Genomic DNA, 18,419 nt, shown 5'->3' with positions numbered 1-18,419 from the left:
GTGTTTTTCAGCGTGCATTAGAAATCTGGAGGCTGACTTCAGAAGAATATTGAAAACCAAGCTTTTCAAGTGCTTATCAATCTTGTTTGAGATTAGGTTTTCAGAAGTAGTGAAGTAGTCGGTAGCTTTTACTGCCTGTTCTTGGACTGATTTTTTTCAGTGCCTGCTGCTCTGAGCTTCTGACGGTCTCTGCTTGGCTCGTTGTGCTGAGATGTAGGTGCTGTGGCTTTGGGAATCAAATCCACTGCACAGAGAAGTTGCCCAGAGATTGGTGCTGCTGGATGTACACTTCTGCAGGCTGTGCACCGAAATGTTTCTGTATGTCTTTGGGTTTTGGTGTGATTTATGTATTGCTCTGAAACTCCAGGTGGCACTAACAGCTCACAGCTGGGTCGGGGATTAGTAACACTGGTGCAGTCTCTGAAATGTACCACAGAATTCAGTTATTGGCTACGGGAAAATTAAAAATTAGTTTTGAAAAACACAAAATTCTTCTGTGAATACCTGTGAGTAGAGTAAATGTAATGACTGAAACCAGGCAAAGTTAAGCCTGCTAGATTTTCTTGCTGTTCCTTAAAAATATCTGTGTAAATAAATGGGAAATACACAGTTAACGGGGAAGAATCCAGGAAGCAGAAGATGCTCAAGTCCAACAGCGTGGAAGCTGCCAAGAGCTGGTGGTGAGCTGACTGCAATACTAATGTGCTGGCGCAGATGTAGCAGCTTATCAGTAGCAGATTAGATAGCCAAAACTCAGCGTTGTGGGCCTGATTCTTCCCTTGTGTGCAGTTATTGGGGTTGGTGGTTACCCTATATAACAGAGGAAAATAAGTATAAATTCACTTGTATTTGAAGATCACCCATTATTTTTAGATTTTGGAAGGGCTTTGGAGAGTATTGGTCTTTTGAAATTAAGTCTATTAAGCTGGAACAAAGTACAAGATATATTTAGGCAAGGATAAAATTTGCTATCCTTTCTTCATAACACAGCACTTTCCCCAGGCAAGGGGTCACCATCTTTATACAAATGGACGTGTAGAGAAAGAAATGTGCTCAGAATGACTGAAAACTTCGTTAAAAGCCAGCACAATCTCTTCTCTAATAACGTTAATTCTCTGTGTATTAGTTCGGGCTACTTAAGGAAAAGAGCTGTGCAGGCTGATTGCCTTCTTCCACTTAAACCTTTTGACCTGGCAGGACAGTTTCTGCTAAAGCTGACACTGACTTTTAAGTTCTTAAAGATATTGAGCACTTCTAAAATGTTTCAATTTTGAGAATTCAGTTCCTCCAATTCAGTTGAGAATTCAGACCTCCAAGCTATGCCCCATCGTGTTTGGTTGGCTGGTTGCTGCTGGTTGGCAAGGGTTTAGCTGTAGCCTGGGCATATTTGCTGCATCCTACCCAGTCATCAGGCCAGTCAAAATAGATAAAGGATGTGAGAGGAGCTGGAGTTATGAGGCAGGGGTATGGGAGGCACTGTGGGGACCTGAAGGTCTTCCATGGGAGGGTGGGTGGGTGAGAGGGCAGCCTGAGGTCCTGGCCATGGAGCTGTTGCTCTGTGCTGAGCTGGGGCTGCTGGCTGGGGCAGTGCAGGGCATGTTTCTGGGGAAGCTGGTTCTTCTGTGAGACAGCCTGTTTGAGAGTCCCACCACATTCTCTCTTGCTTTTCAGCCAAAACAGGATTGGATGTGCTCTCCTCCTCAGTGGAGCTTGTCTTCCCAGCGTCCCAAAGGTGTAGGGTCCTTTTGCTATTCAGTTAGTTGGGTGACTTGTTTTGCAGGTCTTTATCTGCACAGTGTCTGGGAGCAATGGGGAGGTGACTTCTGTCCATAGCATGTTCATTCTGTTCTCTGATGGCTGCTCTGGTGAGTGGTGGTGGATGTCTGTGAAGATGGCTTTTTGGGGGTAGAGGGCAGCTGTTCTCATCTTGGGATGGCAAAGCCAGTGTGGAAGCTGGTGAAACTACTGGGGCTAAGGGGTTGGACATCCCATTTCTCAATCTTCTCCATGGTAAGAGGTCTCAAGAACTTGCATTTGATTTGGAGGTTCAATTAAAATGGGATGAGGTGCCATGCTGTAGATGCCCATGGCCTCGCTTCTTGAAGATGAGGTGTGCCTTGCTGGAGTTGCTTCTGGTGGAGGTCAAGAGCATCACTCCTGCATGGCAAACACTCTACGACAGCTCTGCAAATGGTCTTAGACTTTGCTTTGTCAAAGATGCCAGATATAGACAGGTTTTCTTTTGTTATCCTTCAGCGCTAGCTGATGCAGGTGAAAGTATCAGTCGTCTCTGTGTCTGTCTGTCAAAAGCAGAATTTGACTAGATATCATACATTTGAGTATTGGAGGTTTTATATTCCTATGCCCTTGGTGCCCTGGCAATTCAGTGCTGCAAGGGAAACAGTGCTACTGGATTAAAATGGACATCTGGGTTTAAGCGAAAACCCAGACATTAAGAATTTACTGGCTCCTTCATGGACAGCTGTTGCTGCTGGAACTTGGATCTACTGGCATTTCCATCCTTGACCTTCACCAGTCTCATTTTCTTGATTCTAGGTTAGGTTTGGTTTGCTTGACATAGCAGCTGTGATTCTTGCAGCGGCTTCAGCAGGCTTTTACTACGAGTTAAAAATGTTCAAGAAATTCTGTGTTTTCTTTATGATGAGAATGATCTGAAGCAGCATTTTGGCAGCTCCGCTGATGGAGCAAACTTTCCATCTGATTTTGAACTACAATATCTTTTGCGTGTAAGGTATAGTCCTGCAATCCTTTATCATGTTCCTTTATCTGCCATGAGTGCGTGGAAGCAAGCCCTTCCACAACTCACTAGCCTTTTGCTCCTTAAGAGCAATTTTTTTCAAAAAAGCTTTTTTGGGGAAAAAAAAAAAAAAAAAGAAAAGAGAAGAGAAGTTGACTCTGAGATGTGCTTTGCAAGGATTTCTTGAAGATTGAGCAGTGCTAGAAATAAAACCCGAGGTTTCTCCTACCGTGCTCGGGCGATCTGAAAACTTCCAATTCCCTGATCCTACCTCTTTCTATTTTGGTATAAATGCTGATATAATTTGAACAGGTTCCTTTCTCAAATTACTCTTCTATTTTTCTTACTTGTTTTCCAGCATTAGTCAGAATGCTGTCTCTGAGACGGGAGCTGGAGTGCAGCAATTGTTACAGCTTTTCAAAATGGTCCTTACAATGCTGGTGATGGATTACTGCTGTATTGTAACCTTCGGTTCAGGCCTTTTAACCAGCAAGCTTGCAAAATGGCAGGAAACTGGAAACTTTTCTCTGTAAATATTCCCCTAGTTTGAAGTTCCACTTTCTTTACTGTGTTTTCAGCTTTAAGGAATAATCATTGCTTCAAAACAGGTTTTTATTTAAGGAGATTGCTTGATAGAACCATGCTGATTTGTCAGCTGCATATTACTTGTTCTTCTGAAGAAAGCTTTCTGAAAGTCACTTTTTTTTTTTTTTTTTTTTGAAGCATAACGTGACATCAGATTGGCTTTCGCCAAGCTTACAGTTACTGAATTCTCACAGGGTGTTTAAGTCTTTCTGCCTTTTGGGGTCTTTACAACCACTCATCTGCTTGATTCTTTTATTTAAAATCTTTACCTCTGTGCTTTCAAAGTCTTTAGTTGAAGCATGCTTTTGGTAGTGTAAACATCTGTACTGGAAGGTGCCCTCGGGTTTTCTCCTGGACATCTGGCCGTGTTAGGATAGTCAGAGGAATCTTAAAGTTGTGGATGTGACTATTGCAGATGCATTTTTTTGACTGCAGATATGATGCTGCTTCTAATATGTGGACAGTTGTACTAGTAGAAATTTAAGTTATCTTGGTTATTCTGCTTTCAGAATTACCGTGCTTACTCACATGTGCATGTAGCTAATCCAAATTTGGAGACATGTTATGTGACACCGGTAAAACAATCTAGCAAAGACATCACCAAAATACCTCAATTTCCTGCAATGCGAGATGTGTGTGTGTATATATAGACAGTGGTGTCCTGCCTACGGTATGTATCTGAGGCTGAAAGTTCAGCAGTGTCCCTCAATAAATTCTTAAAATTTCAGAGAATGGACTTTATAAACTATTTACGTGATGGAGTTGAAATGCTGTAATGGTCTTAAACAGTTGCAGCACTGTTTTGTACTAGATGATGGGGCATTCACCATCTGTTACAGAGGCCATCTCTTTTGGTTAAAAGTCCGTCTGTGGTCTATTAAACTCCAGTTTGATTCTCAGGGCAAACAATCACCGAATGTTTATTGGCCTACTGCCTGATGAAACTAATTTCACCCAAAAGCTTGTTTAAAAGCTTAATTCAAGTCTTTATGACAGTGACACCGAATTTCAGTGAAGCTTGGCAGGTTTCTGGGTCATCCAAAATTTATAATCTAGTGTGCAATCAACTAAAATACACACTTGTGATCAGACATTGTGCCTTTACTGAGTAGAGCTTATTATTTAACCTGCTGGTAATTTAAGGACGCCTTTGAATATTAGGCTGTAGATGAAATAGGATGTTTCTGTTGAGCCTTAGGATCTGAAGATACGTAAGGGTTATGAGCCCAGTCCCATTGAGACAATACAATGTATTTGGAGGGTGTTGCATCCAAATACTCACTTAGAGTTATTGCTCCCAATAATACTTCCCAAGAGCAAGCTTAAGAAGTAAGTGTGTGTGCTGTGAGCTCTGGCATGCATAGGTGCAGGTTCTGGGGCTGTCAGTAAGGTATGATTCAGCTACCATTTGTAGAAGAGCCTTGACAGAGGCACGGTGGAGCTGTGGCACAGCTCGTGGCAGAGGTGAGCTGGCCTGAGTTTTCCCAGGGGTTGTTCTGCAGAAACTGCTGCAGAAACGTAATGGGTGAGACCCTCAAACTGGTTCTCTGGCATGTTCTTTACCAGGGCTGGTTTGAAGCTCAGCACTTCTTGGCTCCTGCATAATCCTTTGCATTTTCTTCTTTTAGTCCAAACTGGGGGCTAAAATATAGTGCTCAAAGAAACAGGCTTTAGAGTCAGAGGGACTCTGCTCACAATAGATGTAAAGAGCGTACAGACGTGGTTGCTGATACTTGGTCTAATTTCCAAGTCTGAAAAAATGTGTCATGGTCCATGATCGCTGTGATGGCTTGGCAAGGTAACTAGACTGGCTACCAGAGCTACCCATGCAGTGAAGACTCAAATTCAAAAGCTTTGTGCAGTGCTTTTAAGAAGTTCTGCAAATATATGATGTTTCTTCCAGTAACTCTAGCTGTGACTCCTGGCAGCAGCAAATAAGATGAGTAAGCCCCTTCTCATAGCTAAAGCTGGCTGAAGTTTGTAAGCCTCTGTTTTGATGTTGAACATGTACAATTTTCTTGGCCTTTATAGGAAGCTGTGGGCGCTCCACATGGTGGAAGTTGGTCTAAGTAAGTTAAGAGAAAGTGTTGCAGCTTTGGGCTCCTGAGTTTGGCACCTTGTCCAGTGTAGCTGCTTCCTCTCTTCCGTTAAGCAACGCAGTAGTGGATTTGGGCAAGCGTGCCCTAGTTCCAATTTAATTTTAATCTAAAACTCATTTTAAAGCAGCCACATTACTTCTATTGACAATCTGAGAGAATAATCTTATAGGAACACTGTTGCTGGGTTCTGAGAAATATAACATGACGACTAGGGCTGCAGTGGTTGATATCAGCAGAGTCTGGCTTTCCCATGCTCATCATATTCTGTAAGGATATGAATTCTAGCAGTACAGGGAGGTCTCTGAGATTAGACCTTGCTGGACAAACCTTTTTGCAGAGAAATGCAGAAGAAATGAACAGGAGAGACTCAGGGTAAGAGGAGATGATGTGATACTGCCAAATTCAGTTGTGGGGATTTGGTTGTCTCACACAAGGATCGACAGGGAGATGCTACATCCAGTCCTAGATGGTGACTTCAATATCACCCCTGGCTGTGCCGGACATCAGGTCCATATCAGAAGTGCTGATCAGGGTAATGTTGATGTCTTCTCCAGGAAAGGGCTGGATGATCAGCTTGGTAAAATACCAAGGCTTTTTGGCTTGCATCAGTTCTCTCCTCCTTGCTGCATTTACTTAACCCAGGCATATGTGCAAGGAGCATGAGTTTGAAATGTTGTCCATTCCCCCTGAGTTGAGGGGAGAGGGAGCTCAGGGCTTATTCTTGGGAGCAGACTGAAGTCTCTGAACCTTCACTTAACCTGGCTGTCCGTCCCTTTGCCATCAAAAGGGGGCCCCCACCACTGGTTTCTGCCAATCACCCCCCTTGCTATGACCCAACCGTTCACGCAGTCTCTTGGAGAGCTGATCAGGGAACAGATCAAGCTAAAACTACATTTGTCCACCCTCCCATGAGGTTAAGAAGCTGCACAAGGAGACTGGAGCAACATAAGGTCAACAAGTAAGAGGAGTCTGGTCAGATCTCTGCTGGATTTCAGTGGCGGAGTAGTGGAAGCAGCGTGCTCTAGATGCTGTGTGATTTCTTGTTAGCTGTGCATGTCTTCACACTGTTTAATTTCTAGCTGCTGCAGCTGTTACGGCATCTGCTGTCACTTTAGTTCCTGGCTGGCTTTGTGTACTTGGAGGTGCAGGGGACTTTGGGGTGCTGTCATGCTTCCCTGGGGCCCTGCTGCATGAGACGTGGTGACCAGTTCCAGGCAGGGTGCTTGTGCCCGTTTCCTTCACCAGGTGAAGGCTGCTTCTATGAACAGGTATTTTTACCCCCTCTTGGGTAGGAGGAGCAGGAAGGAGGCTTGAGACCTGAAGTCTGATTTCCCTTGAAAGTGTTAATAAAAACATCTGCCCAAAGCTTCTGGTGGAGATGTGCTGGGTTTGGACAGCCAGGCCACACAGATGCATAAATGCTACTGCATGAGTGACACCACGAGGCTTCTCAAATCCCTCTTATTTTTATGCTGATTTCTGAAGTGATTTTTAATCCTTCAGACACATTGGTCTCTAAGCACTTTTTTCAAAGAAGAAAATAACCTAACTCAAGCAGTTTGGGTAATAATAGTACTTAGTGCTTAACAGACACTGTAGAATTAATCCTTCTGGGCCAATAAATTTAAATAAAATTGTGTTGATCTTGGCTTAGGAGTGCGAAATGATGTGAAATCAGCTTTCCTCTGGGTGTGGAGTAGTGGCTTCCTTGCTTATCTGATTACTGTGGCTCTGTCATGGCCAGGGGAGATGGTGTGTGTGGTGTTGGTGAACCCATGAAGCTTGAGTTCAAACTGAGCCCTGTATTTTGGTTCTCTTCCACCATTGCAGCTGCACGGTCAATCAGATGTTGTTCTCCAGGCTTGGTCAGACCTGCTGAGGAGCAGGAACAGGTCTCCTTGGTCCTGAGGAAGAGTCAGGTCAGGAGTAGTTGCTTAGGGCCAGGAGAAGCTGCTGGTGCCCTGTCCTGCTCCCTTCCATGTCCCATCCCTTGGGGTCAATGCAGGTGTCCCACACCGCTGTTGCAGGGCTACCCTGTTACTTGGAGAAGTCTTAAGGCCACCCCAGAATGATTCAGAGAGCTGAGCAGTACAAATAGATCCCCTCTGGAAAAAACTGCTTCAAGCAGGCCAAAGTCCCTTGGGTGGCCATGGCCATTGCTCGGATGTGTGGGCTCCCAGAGTCAAGTGACGAGCGATGTGCGCGGGCATTGCTGATCTTGGTGTTGCGCTTGTGCTAACAGGGAAAAGCAGCACTGAGGTGGAGATGCTTAATAATTCTGTTACCCCTTATTTTGTGTGTCAGCTATTTCAGGCTGAAATTGATCATTTGATTTACCTCTTGTCTTCAGGTTACAAGCTGATCGGAAGCCATTCTGGGGTGAAGCTTTGTCGATGGACAAAGGTATGCTTTTTTCTCAGTTCATAAATAAATAAAAAGATAAAGCTAGAGACTTATTCAGGTATTACAACTTACATGTGAAATACCCTTTAAAAATGTGATATTACCTGCAAGAAAACATTCTGTCTTACAGGCTGTAGTTCTGCATTTCAAGCTATTAAAAACTTGCTGCTAAGAGTGAGAACATGACTGTGGCAAAGAGCTGGGAACATCATTTTCTGTTGTTGTTTTTCCCGTTTCTGCTGTCTGCTAAAATATCTCCTACCTACTAAAATATATGGCAGGAGCAGAACGCCACAGGAAAGTGGGAAGGTTTCGTCATAGGTGTGAGGTCTTCTGAAACAAAGATGACAGTCCATCGCTACGTTCAAATGAGAGCACAAGGGCACTCATTAAACCTGTTGTTCTGTGACTAAGGCATCTGATTTGTAACAGGCAATGTTCCTCCACTATTTTGCAACACTTGCTAAGGTCTAGATAGCAAAGTAACTGTCACTAGGAGTTTTTTAAATTTAGTCTTTGGGGGTGTGTGTATCTATAGCTGTACATAATATACACGTGGGTATATATATGTGTGTGTGTATGCATATATAGGTGGAAAAAAATCATCCCCCAAGTCCTATAGTTGTAGGCTATGTAAGCCATTAGCTTTTCAAGTAGTTTGTTTGCAGGCTTAAGACTTTTCCCAGTGGAGGTTCAGAGCCCTATAGAACAAACGTCAGCTGCTTTGGAATGTGTGTTTTAGTTGTCCTCTGCAGGTCCCTGAGAAGCAGTTTGCAGCTCTGAAGTTGAAAGCTGGCCTGTAATGGTATACATTTGAGGAGTAACATTGATTTTAACGTGCTCAAGCCTTCAGCATTCGCAGGATGATAAACCAGGAATCAGCATCTCATCAAAATGCCAGTGCATCTAATTCTTGAGCTGTGGCAGCGATCAGTTCCTTGGTCTCTCAGCTCTCTTTTTGCTGCATGATTAACTTTGTTTATTTTTGAAAAGAGCTCTTTGAATGGCAATCACCTAAGTGGGTGGCTGCAGTGAGGTTTTTATTGAAATGGCTGGTATCAATGAACTGTCTTATCAAAAGACTTGTTCTTGTGAACAGCTTAAAGAGCCCACCGTTGTATTGTCATGAATATTTGAGACATACTGATCCCAGTGATGCTTCTGCTGTTTACTCTTGCAAATATTTCTCTTCCATCATTTTTAGCGTCAGAGAAGGCCACGAAATGTTTAAAGAAAAACTTGTCAGACTTCATCAATGCTGTGACTGAGAGAAAACCAGAGAACCTATTTTTATTAAAGAACTGAAATTTAATGCAGCACTGTAAAGCCATTTCACAAAATAAATAGCAGCTCTGTGTGCTTAGATAGTACCATACTATTTTTAGCTTAAGCAGGAATTGAACATAAAGCCTTCTAATAAATTGAGCTGAAATTGGTTACAGGCAGTGGCTTTGACTCAGATTCACACCAATATGTGAGTGTCTTCAGGAGGTTTGTTCCAGATTTGTATCAGTGGAGAGAAGGAGCCAGGGCTACGAGGAATAGTATTAAGCAGCGCTCCACAGTGATATCTCAGATTAAAATGATTGTGTCTGTCGTATTCTGGAAAAGAGCATAAACCCTGCAAATTTAAGGCAGGGTCCAATTTGCCTGTTTTATGAAATCCATAATACAACTTGCTCTCCTAGAACTTGTGAGTCTCCTGAAACCTCTGTCATTTGAGGGATGGGTAGAATAAGTGATATTTTCTATTTTGTTTAATCTTCCATCAATGCTGTACATATGCTAGGCATTACCTATTCTTTCCCTAGTGCTCAGTGGAAACTTTCTCTTGGATCACTAGGACACTTCAGGTAGAGAAAGATAGATTAAAAGTTATTATGTTATATTTCAAATTTTCTCTGGAGAATGGTAAAGATCCTTTCTCATTTATTATTATTTAACTGAGATAATGAAAGACAGTCTTTGCTCCAAGCAACTTGCATACTAAATAGGAGACAAATTCCAGTGGGAAGGCTGCTGCGGCTCTGTGAAGGAACGTGCGATGTCCTGCTGGAGCCAATGACTGGTGTGAATGAGGGTTTATAAGGTCAGGATATTTATTTAATTTAGTGCTAAAAGAAATGCTTTACTAGACAAATGGAAAGAATTGAGTGTTTCATAGTGCAGCGTTTAAATTGATCCTTGTTACTCTTTATTGGGCTCTTGCAATAATATTTCTTATGGCTTAAGTGGCTTTACCTGCTTTCTTCTGTTGGCTGGTTCAGTTAAAAGGTTCGGTGGAGCACAGTTATGCTTTGGTGCTGCAAGTGAGAAGATGATGATTGTCTGGATAGATCCTTACAGAAACAAGGCACTTATGGTGTCAAGTTTAAAGCTGTGTGAGAGGAAACTTACACAATCAGACTGCATGGTGATATGCCTATTAGGAATTTCTTAAAACAGACTGCATCTGTCATTATTCTGACCTGTTGCATAGCTGTGACCTGGCTCGCTGTACCCATCACAGGTGGCTGAACACCAAATTTACTAGTGATTGAAAACTGCAAATATGCCCAGGGAGCAGACTTTAAATCTTTACACTTGGTTTGGTTACAGATAATGTGTTTTAACTTTCTCAGTATTTGTGTCTTTTTCTGCTGCCAGTCGATGCTTCGAGGCCGAGGCGGCTGCTACAAGCACACATTTTATGGAATTGAGAGCCATCGCTGCATGGAAGCCACGCCGAGCCTTGCTTGTGCCAACAAATGTGTGTTTTGCTGGAGGTAAAATATTGTTGCAGTTTTGCTTTGGGGGGAGATCACCTAGTTATGTATTACAGTCTTTCAGTGCTATTGCACATGGGGAGAGGAATCCTGTACTGTGAACAGCAACACAAGAAACAGGGCAATAGCTACGTAAGAGGGATGTCTGTCCACGGTGCTAATCCTGTGCCCTGCTCTACTCAACTGCGTGGGCCAGTTGGGCTTTGTTCTGCACCACTCCGTCCCTGTCCTTATCCTCAAACATAGGGCAGCGTCATTCATGTGTCCTTTTCCATTTGCAAGTGTGAGGAGGAGTGAGGAAGGGAGCTGTGCTCACCCAGGCCTTCGTGCATCTGCCTGCACTCCTCCTTGGAGAGCTGTGGAGCCTATGGCTTGGGCCTGAGGTAGGTGCGTGGGAGACTGTATTTCCTAGAGGCTGAATAAGATCTGATGGCTCCCCAGCGCTACCTTCCCTAGAGCAGGGTCCTCTGCAGCCACATCTTGGGGCCCCAGCAAGTTCAGACCAGCTGGTGGAAGGAGAAATCAGGGAGACAGGAGATGGGCTTTTCTTTATCAACTGCCTACAAGTCCCTCTGCACCCTGCTCTGAAAGGGTTGGCAGGAGCCAGCACTTGACAGCAGTATGGTTCCCTTTTGAGGTCACTGTCTGGGACTGGCTTGTGGTGCTTTGGAGCACGTGGACAGGCCCTCATGTTGTGCAAAGCCACCAAGGTGCTAAATATTCTGTTGTTTTCTTTGAAACTGGATCTTTTGTCTTACCTTCACACTGCAATTCACATTCTCAGTGAGTGAAAAGTGATGACTTCATAACTGTTGCCTTTCTAAAACAGTAGTTAATAAATGATTTTCCATTTTAGCTAGTAAAGTGACCCTTTTCTCGAAGGAATTACTTCACTGTCATTTCTCTGAAGGAAATGAGCTTTGCCTAGATCTGAACTGTCAGCTGCTCTAGCACTGCTAACTCACCAAAACGCCTGGATTTCAGAGGGAGTTTTTTGCTAGGCAGGGGGAGTGCAGGATGGGATCGGTGAGACTGAGAAGCTCAGCAGAAATAAAAGCAATGACGTGAAAGTGTACCGAGTGGGAGGACACAGAGGTTATTCTTTGAGCTCTTTTGTCTTCTGCCTTGCTAGCTATTTCAAACCATGGGGGCTGCACGTCCTCTGCTATTTGTCTACCCTAGGGGGCTGTCTGCCAGCAGCAGCTATTCCATCCCTGAGCCTGGGTGTCCAATGTACCAGTATTTTCATGCCGAAACAGCTGCGTTTCTGAGTACTGTTTCCTGTCTCTCACAGTCATCAAGTTCTAATAATGCAAATGTTTCAAGAGAATATTTAAATGACAGCATCCACACAAAAGTGCTGCTGAAACTTTGAACGCACTTTGACGCTGCCTTCCATATTAGTATTAAGTATAAGCATCAGATACCACTTGTCCTGTTAAGTTTGCGTTTGGGAGCCTGTTCCAGAATGTTAATTGGTGCTCTTGATGGGCTTTCATTGTATCCTGGCTTGAAAGGACAGCAACTGGCAAGTATTACCACTTTTCTTCAGAGCCTGTAATAACAATCTGATGACTGCAACAAAAAATGTACTGCTTATTCCTTTTTTCCAAGTATCAGCTAGCAGTAGTGCATTTAATTCTGCAGTGGTGGCTGTACTGCTAGGAGGAAGACCGCCATGCGTATTATTGTCCCTCTGTCCCTACACAGAAGGTACATCATAAACAGCAAATAGAAAGCAATAACATCACCAAAACATAGTGTTTTGTTCCTAGTATTGCACTGCAGACCATTTAATGCTGTTCCCCTTCAAAATGACCCAACTCTGGCATTTCTTAGCAGCAGTATCCCAGCCTGTACCTAGAGTATGGGGCTGAGCTGGAGAGGTCAAACAAGTGTAAATTAGGATAAATTGCAAAGTGTGATACCTTCCATGTGACTCATCATTCTGGAGGTGTCATTTGGCACTTTGAGAAGAATCCTGGAAACGTGTAGCTCTAATCATACTGAGTGCTGGAATGCTTTTTTTGCTAATGGTAACAACCTGAATACAAGCAAATAGCTTTCCAGAGGACTGTGCCGAAAAACTTTCTCATTCACCTTCAGTAGGTGAAATGGGTTGCAGTTGTTGGACTTGTCCATGTGGATAGCAGCTGTCTGCTCATCTCTGACCTCTGGATTTGAAGACTTAAGGTTCAGTTTGCATCTCATCTCACGGCTCATTTTATGTACACCTTAAGCTTGACATAAACCAGAACTGTCACTGAATGAAGCTTTCTCCTCGGCTTTGGCAGCGCTTTCAGACCCTGTGCTTGTGCTGCTACAATCCTTCCCATGGCTGCAAGCTGCGCCAGGTCCGGTTAGTTGGATGAAAGGAGACTTCCTCGTCCACTTCTGTCATTACCTGTTACATGTCACTGCAGTTCACAAACATCCAGCAACATCTACACAGTTCTTACTTTAAACCCACCACTCCTTGCAGATGCTTAATCACATGAGGCTGAATGCAAAATTACAAGCACCAGTGGCTGGGTAGTATAAATATATTACCTTCTTATTAGCAGTTACCATCTGTGCTGTTGGAGACATAGGAAACGATAGTTTTGATCTACAGTTGGCAAAATGTTTTTAATACAGGTTTTATGCTTTGCTGGCCTTGTTGTGCAGCTCTGTGCACTAAGCTGCAGATAAGACTGCTGTGATTTTTTTTTTCCTTGATCCCTTTCAGGATTTTGACATTTGTAGAGGCTGCCAGTACTTCCAGCTGCATAACTCACTGCGGCTCTCCGAGGATCACTGAGGAAAAGGCCGAGGAGCCTGTTTGTTTTCTCTTCCTCACTTTGGCAAGAAATGCTGTAGTTCAGCAGCGTTCCTTGGGAATTGGATGTCATTGCAGCTGGCTGGTCATGACTGATGCCTTCTGGCCCCAGACCAGGCGTTGCGGGTGGAGCCAACCCCCAAACACTTGGACAGTTGGGCTGCCTTATAAAAGATGCAGCTTGACTTGTGCTCTAGAGACCTTCCTCCTCCGGGCTGGTGGGTAACCTGCCTGTGCCCCCTGCTGGGCTGGCCGCTGGCCCTTGCTTCCATTCCCCTTGTGGCTGGTGGTTTGTTGGTGCAGGTTAGCGATGTGGCAGGTCGTTCGTTTGTGTGTTGTTCCCCTGCAAGGCGGTGCTGCAATAAAAGCAAGAGGGGGTACAAAAAATACAAAACCAAACCCACCAAATTTTAGTTACAGCAACATCCCTAACTTATAACTGTCCCTACAGAAATAGTCCGTCGCTATCCATTATTGCACTCAGTTGGTCTCGCTGTTTGTAGTGTCTCTTTAGCTTAATTGTCTAAATGGAAATGTGCAAATGACCGAATCTCTTAATCAATTAGAGCAAGTGTGGGGACTGAGGCTTTCTGACACTGTACTGCGGCACAGCCACCAGGCAAACCTGATTTGATTATGTCCTCTGGCTGAGTGTCTAAAACACGATCAATTTTTGTGGAGCAATGGAACAGCTAAATAAGATTTAAATTAATAGGCTTTATTTTGCATCTGAGGAAGAGGCAAACCAGACAGAATAAAATATCCCATAAAGAAATGTGTTCATATTTCTTCTTTTGTAGCTTTATATTGTTTGTACCTGTACTTGAAGGCTCCAGCTTTAACTTGTACAGTAGGCAACAGCTGAAACTGTTTGGACTGTCTGCATGTACGTGGCCAAAAGCCAGTGATTACAGTAAGCCCTGCAAAATGAAGAGATTAAAAAAAAATAATATTAATCTCCTACAGGAGAGGTGCTTGAAAACTGAAAACAGATCAAAACAAAGCTTATTTTTATTAAAGGACTACTCCAGAGGTGAAGTTTGTCAGGGAAATGTGAAATATGATATCAAAGGAGCTGACAGCAATGCAGATTTGTAAAATAAGTTTGGAACCTGAGCCTGGAAGTTCAGGAAGCCTTTTGGCATCTCTAGTCACCTGTTCTTGTTTCAACAGAGCGAGACTGTTCTCCCAGCATAAGTCTAATTCTCCTGTTTTTGTTTACAGAATTGTAGTAGTACATGGTGAGGTGTTCACCCTTTTCAGTGTTATTTTTTTCACTGGTTTATTTACCTGGAGGTAACCATGTAAATGAAAGGGGAGGGGCAGATGGCAGAATATAGCTGGCTCATCCTTGGTAAAACCTGAGCCAATGTCACAAGTAATTTCTGAACACAATTTTTTTTTTTTTTACTTTCGATAGAGTAGAGAATGTTTCTCTCGGTGCCTTTACGTGCTGCTCTGCCAGCACTGCAGTCACCTGTTGGGCATTTTTCTTGTGGAAACACTTTGGTGGGGTCCATCGGGTGAGGTGGGAGCAAGCCTCTGGGTCTCGCTTGGCTGGGGGCTTCTGTGCTGGCACACGGGAGCATTGGGGCTCTGCTGAGGCACTGCCAGTGCCGTTGGTGCTTGTTGTTAGAGCAGGATGGAGTTGGATCAGTTGCTCTGTGCGGTACAAAAGACCGCACTGCTAAGCGTGGTCCTTGGTAATGGTGAGATGCTGGTTTGCCAAATCCAGGCATGGGAGCATAGCGGTAAGGTTCCTGTCAGTGACCTTGAGGTCAATAAAGCCCCAGTGGGGCATCTACTGTGGAGGGTTCCCAGCTCACCCTGTGCAGTGAGGAGCATTTTCATTGCTATTGTTATGTAAAAGGCTCACAGGGGAACAAAAAATAGCCTGCCAGCACTTCCTGGGGCTGAAGTCTGTGCTTTTCATCTCACAGCCGCGTGCATTTTTGTATTCTTGGACTTGTTACTGGCTTTTGTAGCTGCCATGGCCAATCTGTGTATTTATGGCGTTAGTGGTGACTGTAACCAGATCACTGGCTAAGGGAATGCTTACGTGTGTCTTGTTAGGTACTGTAGGTGACTTGGTAGCCAGTTACAGCAATGAGTAACTTGATGGAGCGATTGTGGGCTCTGAAAGTGACCCTGCACATCTGAGGGCTGCCTTTGGGATGGTTTCTTATGCTGTGCTGAGCACGGTGCCTGTTTCTTCTGGGAAGGAACAAAATACACCGACACAGCCCTTGGCAGGCCTCTGGGAGGTGCTCAGCAGCACCTGCTGTTCTATAAACTGTGCCCTGCTTATAAAAGGTGAGTATTTTTGACATCTGAGGGTTGGGGTGTAATTCTTCAGCATTGGCCCGTCTTCTGTCCTTAAGACTTCGGAAATGCGAGTTCAAAAAGGGGATTTGTCTAGAGCCTTGTGAAGCTCAGTCCCCTCTGTTTGGGGTAGCTGGCAAATCCAACCTCATCTAAAGCAATCACTGTTGTTAGTGCCACGAGTTGTAGGCAGTTGTACCATGACTATCTCAGGAAAAATTGCACCTTGTGATTTGGCAGCGCGTTGAGGGGGGGAGCACTCCCCTGGAGCTGGAGGGAGGTCAGCTGCAGCGTGTTCTAGGGAAGTGCTCTGAGCTGCTGGATTTGGGATGAAAAAATAAATCAGCCATGGGTTTTTTATGTTTCTGAAAAATCTTTTATTTTTTTTTTTTTTTTTTTTTTTACCTAAATTGATTTCAAAACATGGATGTCCAAATTTTCTTTCTAAAATACTCACTATTGTCACTGTTAAAATGAGTTTTCTTTGGATATTTAGATATCCAAAATTTGATTTTGGACTTATTTCCCCAGTGTTTTCTTCTCTAAAATATCACAGAATCACAGAATTTCTAGGTTGGAAGAGACCTCAAGATCATCGAGTCCAACCTCTAACCTAACACTAACAGTCCCCACTAAACCATATCCCTAAGCTCTACATCTAAACGTCTTTTAAAGACTTCCAGGGATGGTGACTCCACCACCTCCCTGGGCAGCCTGTTCCAGTGTCTCACAACCCTTACGGTAAAGAAGTTCTTCCTAACATCTAACCTAAAACTCCCCTGGCGCAACTTAAGCCCATTCCCCCTCGTTCTGTCACCAGGCACGTGGGAGAACAGGCCAAATAGCTTATTCCTACATTCTGCTGAGTTAATGCCATGTGTTTTGAATGTTTTTTGCCAAATTTATTCATTATAAACTATTTTTCTTACTCCTAAACCTAACAAAAGACTTCTCAAAGCAACACAAAAAAAATATTTAATGGGAAGTTTCTGTAGGTACATTGTTCCTTTTTCTCTGACAACAGTCTAGATAAGAACAAAAAACTAAAAATGCCTATCAACTTACTTTTTTCTTTTTAAAGTGAGTGTTGTGTGATTTGTAAAACAATCTGAGACATGAAGTCTCTGGTGCATCCTCTGCAGAGGGCAGGTCCAGGTGAGCCTGTGTCGGTCCTGCTTGATGGCTGCGTGCTGCCTGTGCTTAGAGGCACGAAGCAGTGCTCCCCTCGCAGCATGCTGCAGCGTTGGTCTGCAGGGGGACTGGTAGAACCAGGCATCCCTCCTCACTGTTGTTTTGAGGCCATTTGTGATTCTGCATGCCTGGAGAACAGCCCGTCCTCGCTATCCCATCCCTCGTGGAGGAGGCGCTCCCCAGCTCTTTGCCTCCCTGTGCTGCGTTTTGCAGCCAGTGGCAGGTTACGGCGGCTTGTCACCAGCAGGGCGGTGATGTCCTCAACCAGCGGGTGATCTGTTCCTAATGGCATGCTGTGGGTTTGCATCTCCAGAAGTGTTGGTTCCACCTGGGGCTGTGGCAAGCCCCCCTCCTGTGCTGCTCAGCTCTAAGAAACCGCTGAATGGGGCCAGTTCCACACGCGCCCTGCAGCTGTCCTTCTGGCCAGGTCTGGTGGCCTTCTGAAGCAGTGGCGACTGATCGCAGATCTAAGTTTTCCACCACTCTTTAAAAATAGTGCCTTCTACAGAACATTTCCTTGGTCAAATTGTGAAAATATTGGGTAAATCAGAGTCCAAAGCTTGAACTCTTCTATTCTCCTTTGCCTACAAGGTGGCCACCACACCTACGTGGTGGTCTTGGTGTGAAATGTTCTCTGTTGGCTGTTATCATCTGCAGGCTGTCTTCTCAAGGGGGTGTGGAAATCACAAACACTTAATCCATTGAGTGCCAAGGAATTCAAAGTTAAGAGGGGCTGATACAGAAATCCTCGATTCCTGCTAAAGCAGGCGTTGCACTTGCAGTCTTGTAGTCTTTTTGAAGTTGCATTTCTGTGTTGGCCACACACTTTCAGCTTATTGCTACCCACCGTGATGCTCCGTCAGCTGGTTCATCCAGCACATTCCAGGGCAAGGTTACCACCCGAGTGAAAACACTTTTTAGAGAAGTATTGTTAACTTGTCCTTTCCTAGTCTCATCTGGTTTGTCCCTTTGTCATTAGGAAGAGGAGGTGCCAACGCTCCTTGTTATCACGGAGGAACAAGCTTTGTGTCCTTGTGTATTGGCCAAACTTTCCTTGTTTGTCTGCTTGCTCCTCATGTCAGTACAGGGAGAGGCTTTCTTGTTGGCCCTTTTGTACATCCTTTGCTAGGTGTATCATACTCTATGCATTGATCTCTCTGATTGTGACCCTGTGTTCTGAAGTTCTTCCTTTTTTTTTTTTTTCTCAGCTGGAGGATTGCAAGGTTGCAGAAGAGCCTGTGATTCTGCTGGATTGGTTTCTTGTTACACTTTGCTTTATATTGCCACAGTTGCACTTCTGCCTTAATAGGGTTTAAAAACCTTCTAGTTCTCCAGAGCTCCTTTGCCCTTCAACATTTCTCCTCTAGGACCTCACCTGCTGGTTCTCAGGGATCATTGAGATCTGCTGTCTTGAACCCTCTTATTTTTGTTCTGCTTTTCCTTCCTGTCCCTTCCTGGGAATTGCGTACCCTGTCCTT

General features: G+C 44.2%; 1 protein-coding gene across 5 annotated transcripts in view; it reads left to right on the top strand.

Annotated features, from left to right (window-relative positions):
• Positions 1-18,419, top strand: part of TYW1B (tRNA-yW synthesizing protein 1 homolog B) — a 109,135-nt gene that overhangs the window by 27,287 nt on the left and 63,429 nt on the right. For all 5 annotated transcript variants that reach the window (XM_072026179.1, XM_027445999.3, XM_072026182.1 and 2 more), the window contains 2 exons: positions 7,793-7,845; positions 10,492-10,610. In XM_072026179.1, coding sequence (XP_071882280.1) covers positions 7,793-7,845; positions 10,492-10,610 — 172 coding nt within the window. The remainder of the gene's footprint in view (positions 1-7,792; positions 7,846-10,491; positions 10,611-18,419) is intronic.

Source organism: Anas platyrhynchos, chromosome 20 (genome assembly GCF_047663525.1).
Source record: "Anas platyrhynchos isolate ZD024472 breed Pekin duck chromosome 20, IASCAAS_PekinDuck_T2T, whole genome shotgun sequence".
Lineage (NCBI taxonomy): Eukaryota > Metazoa > Chordata > Aves > Anseriformes > Anatidae > Anas > Anas platyrhynchos.
The sequence above is the reverse complement of the archived record's forward strand: the minus strand, read 5'-3'. Positions and strand labels throughout refer to the sequence as shown.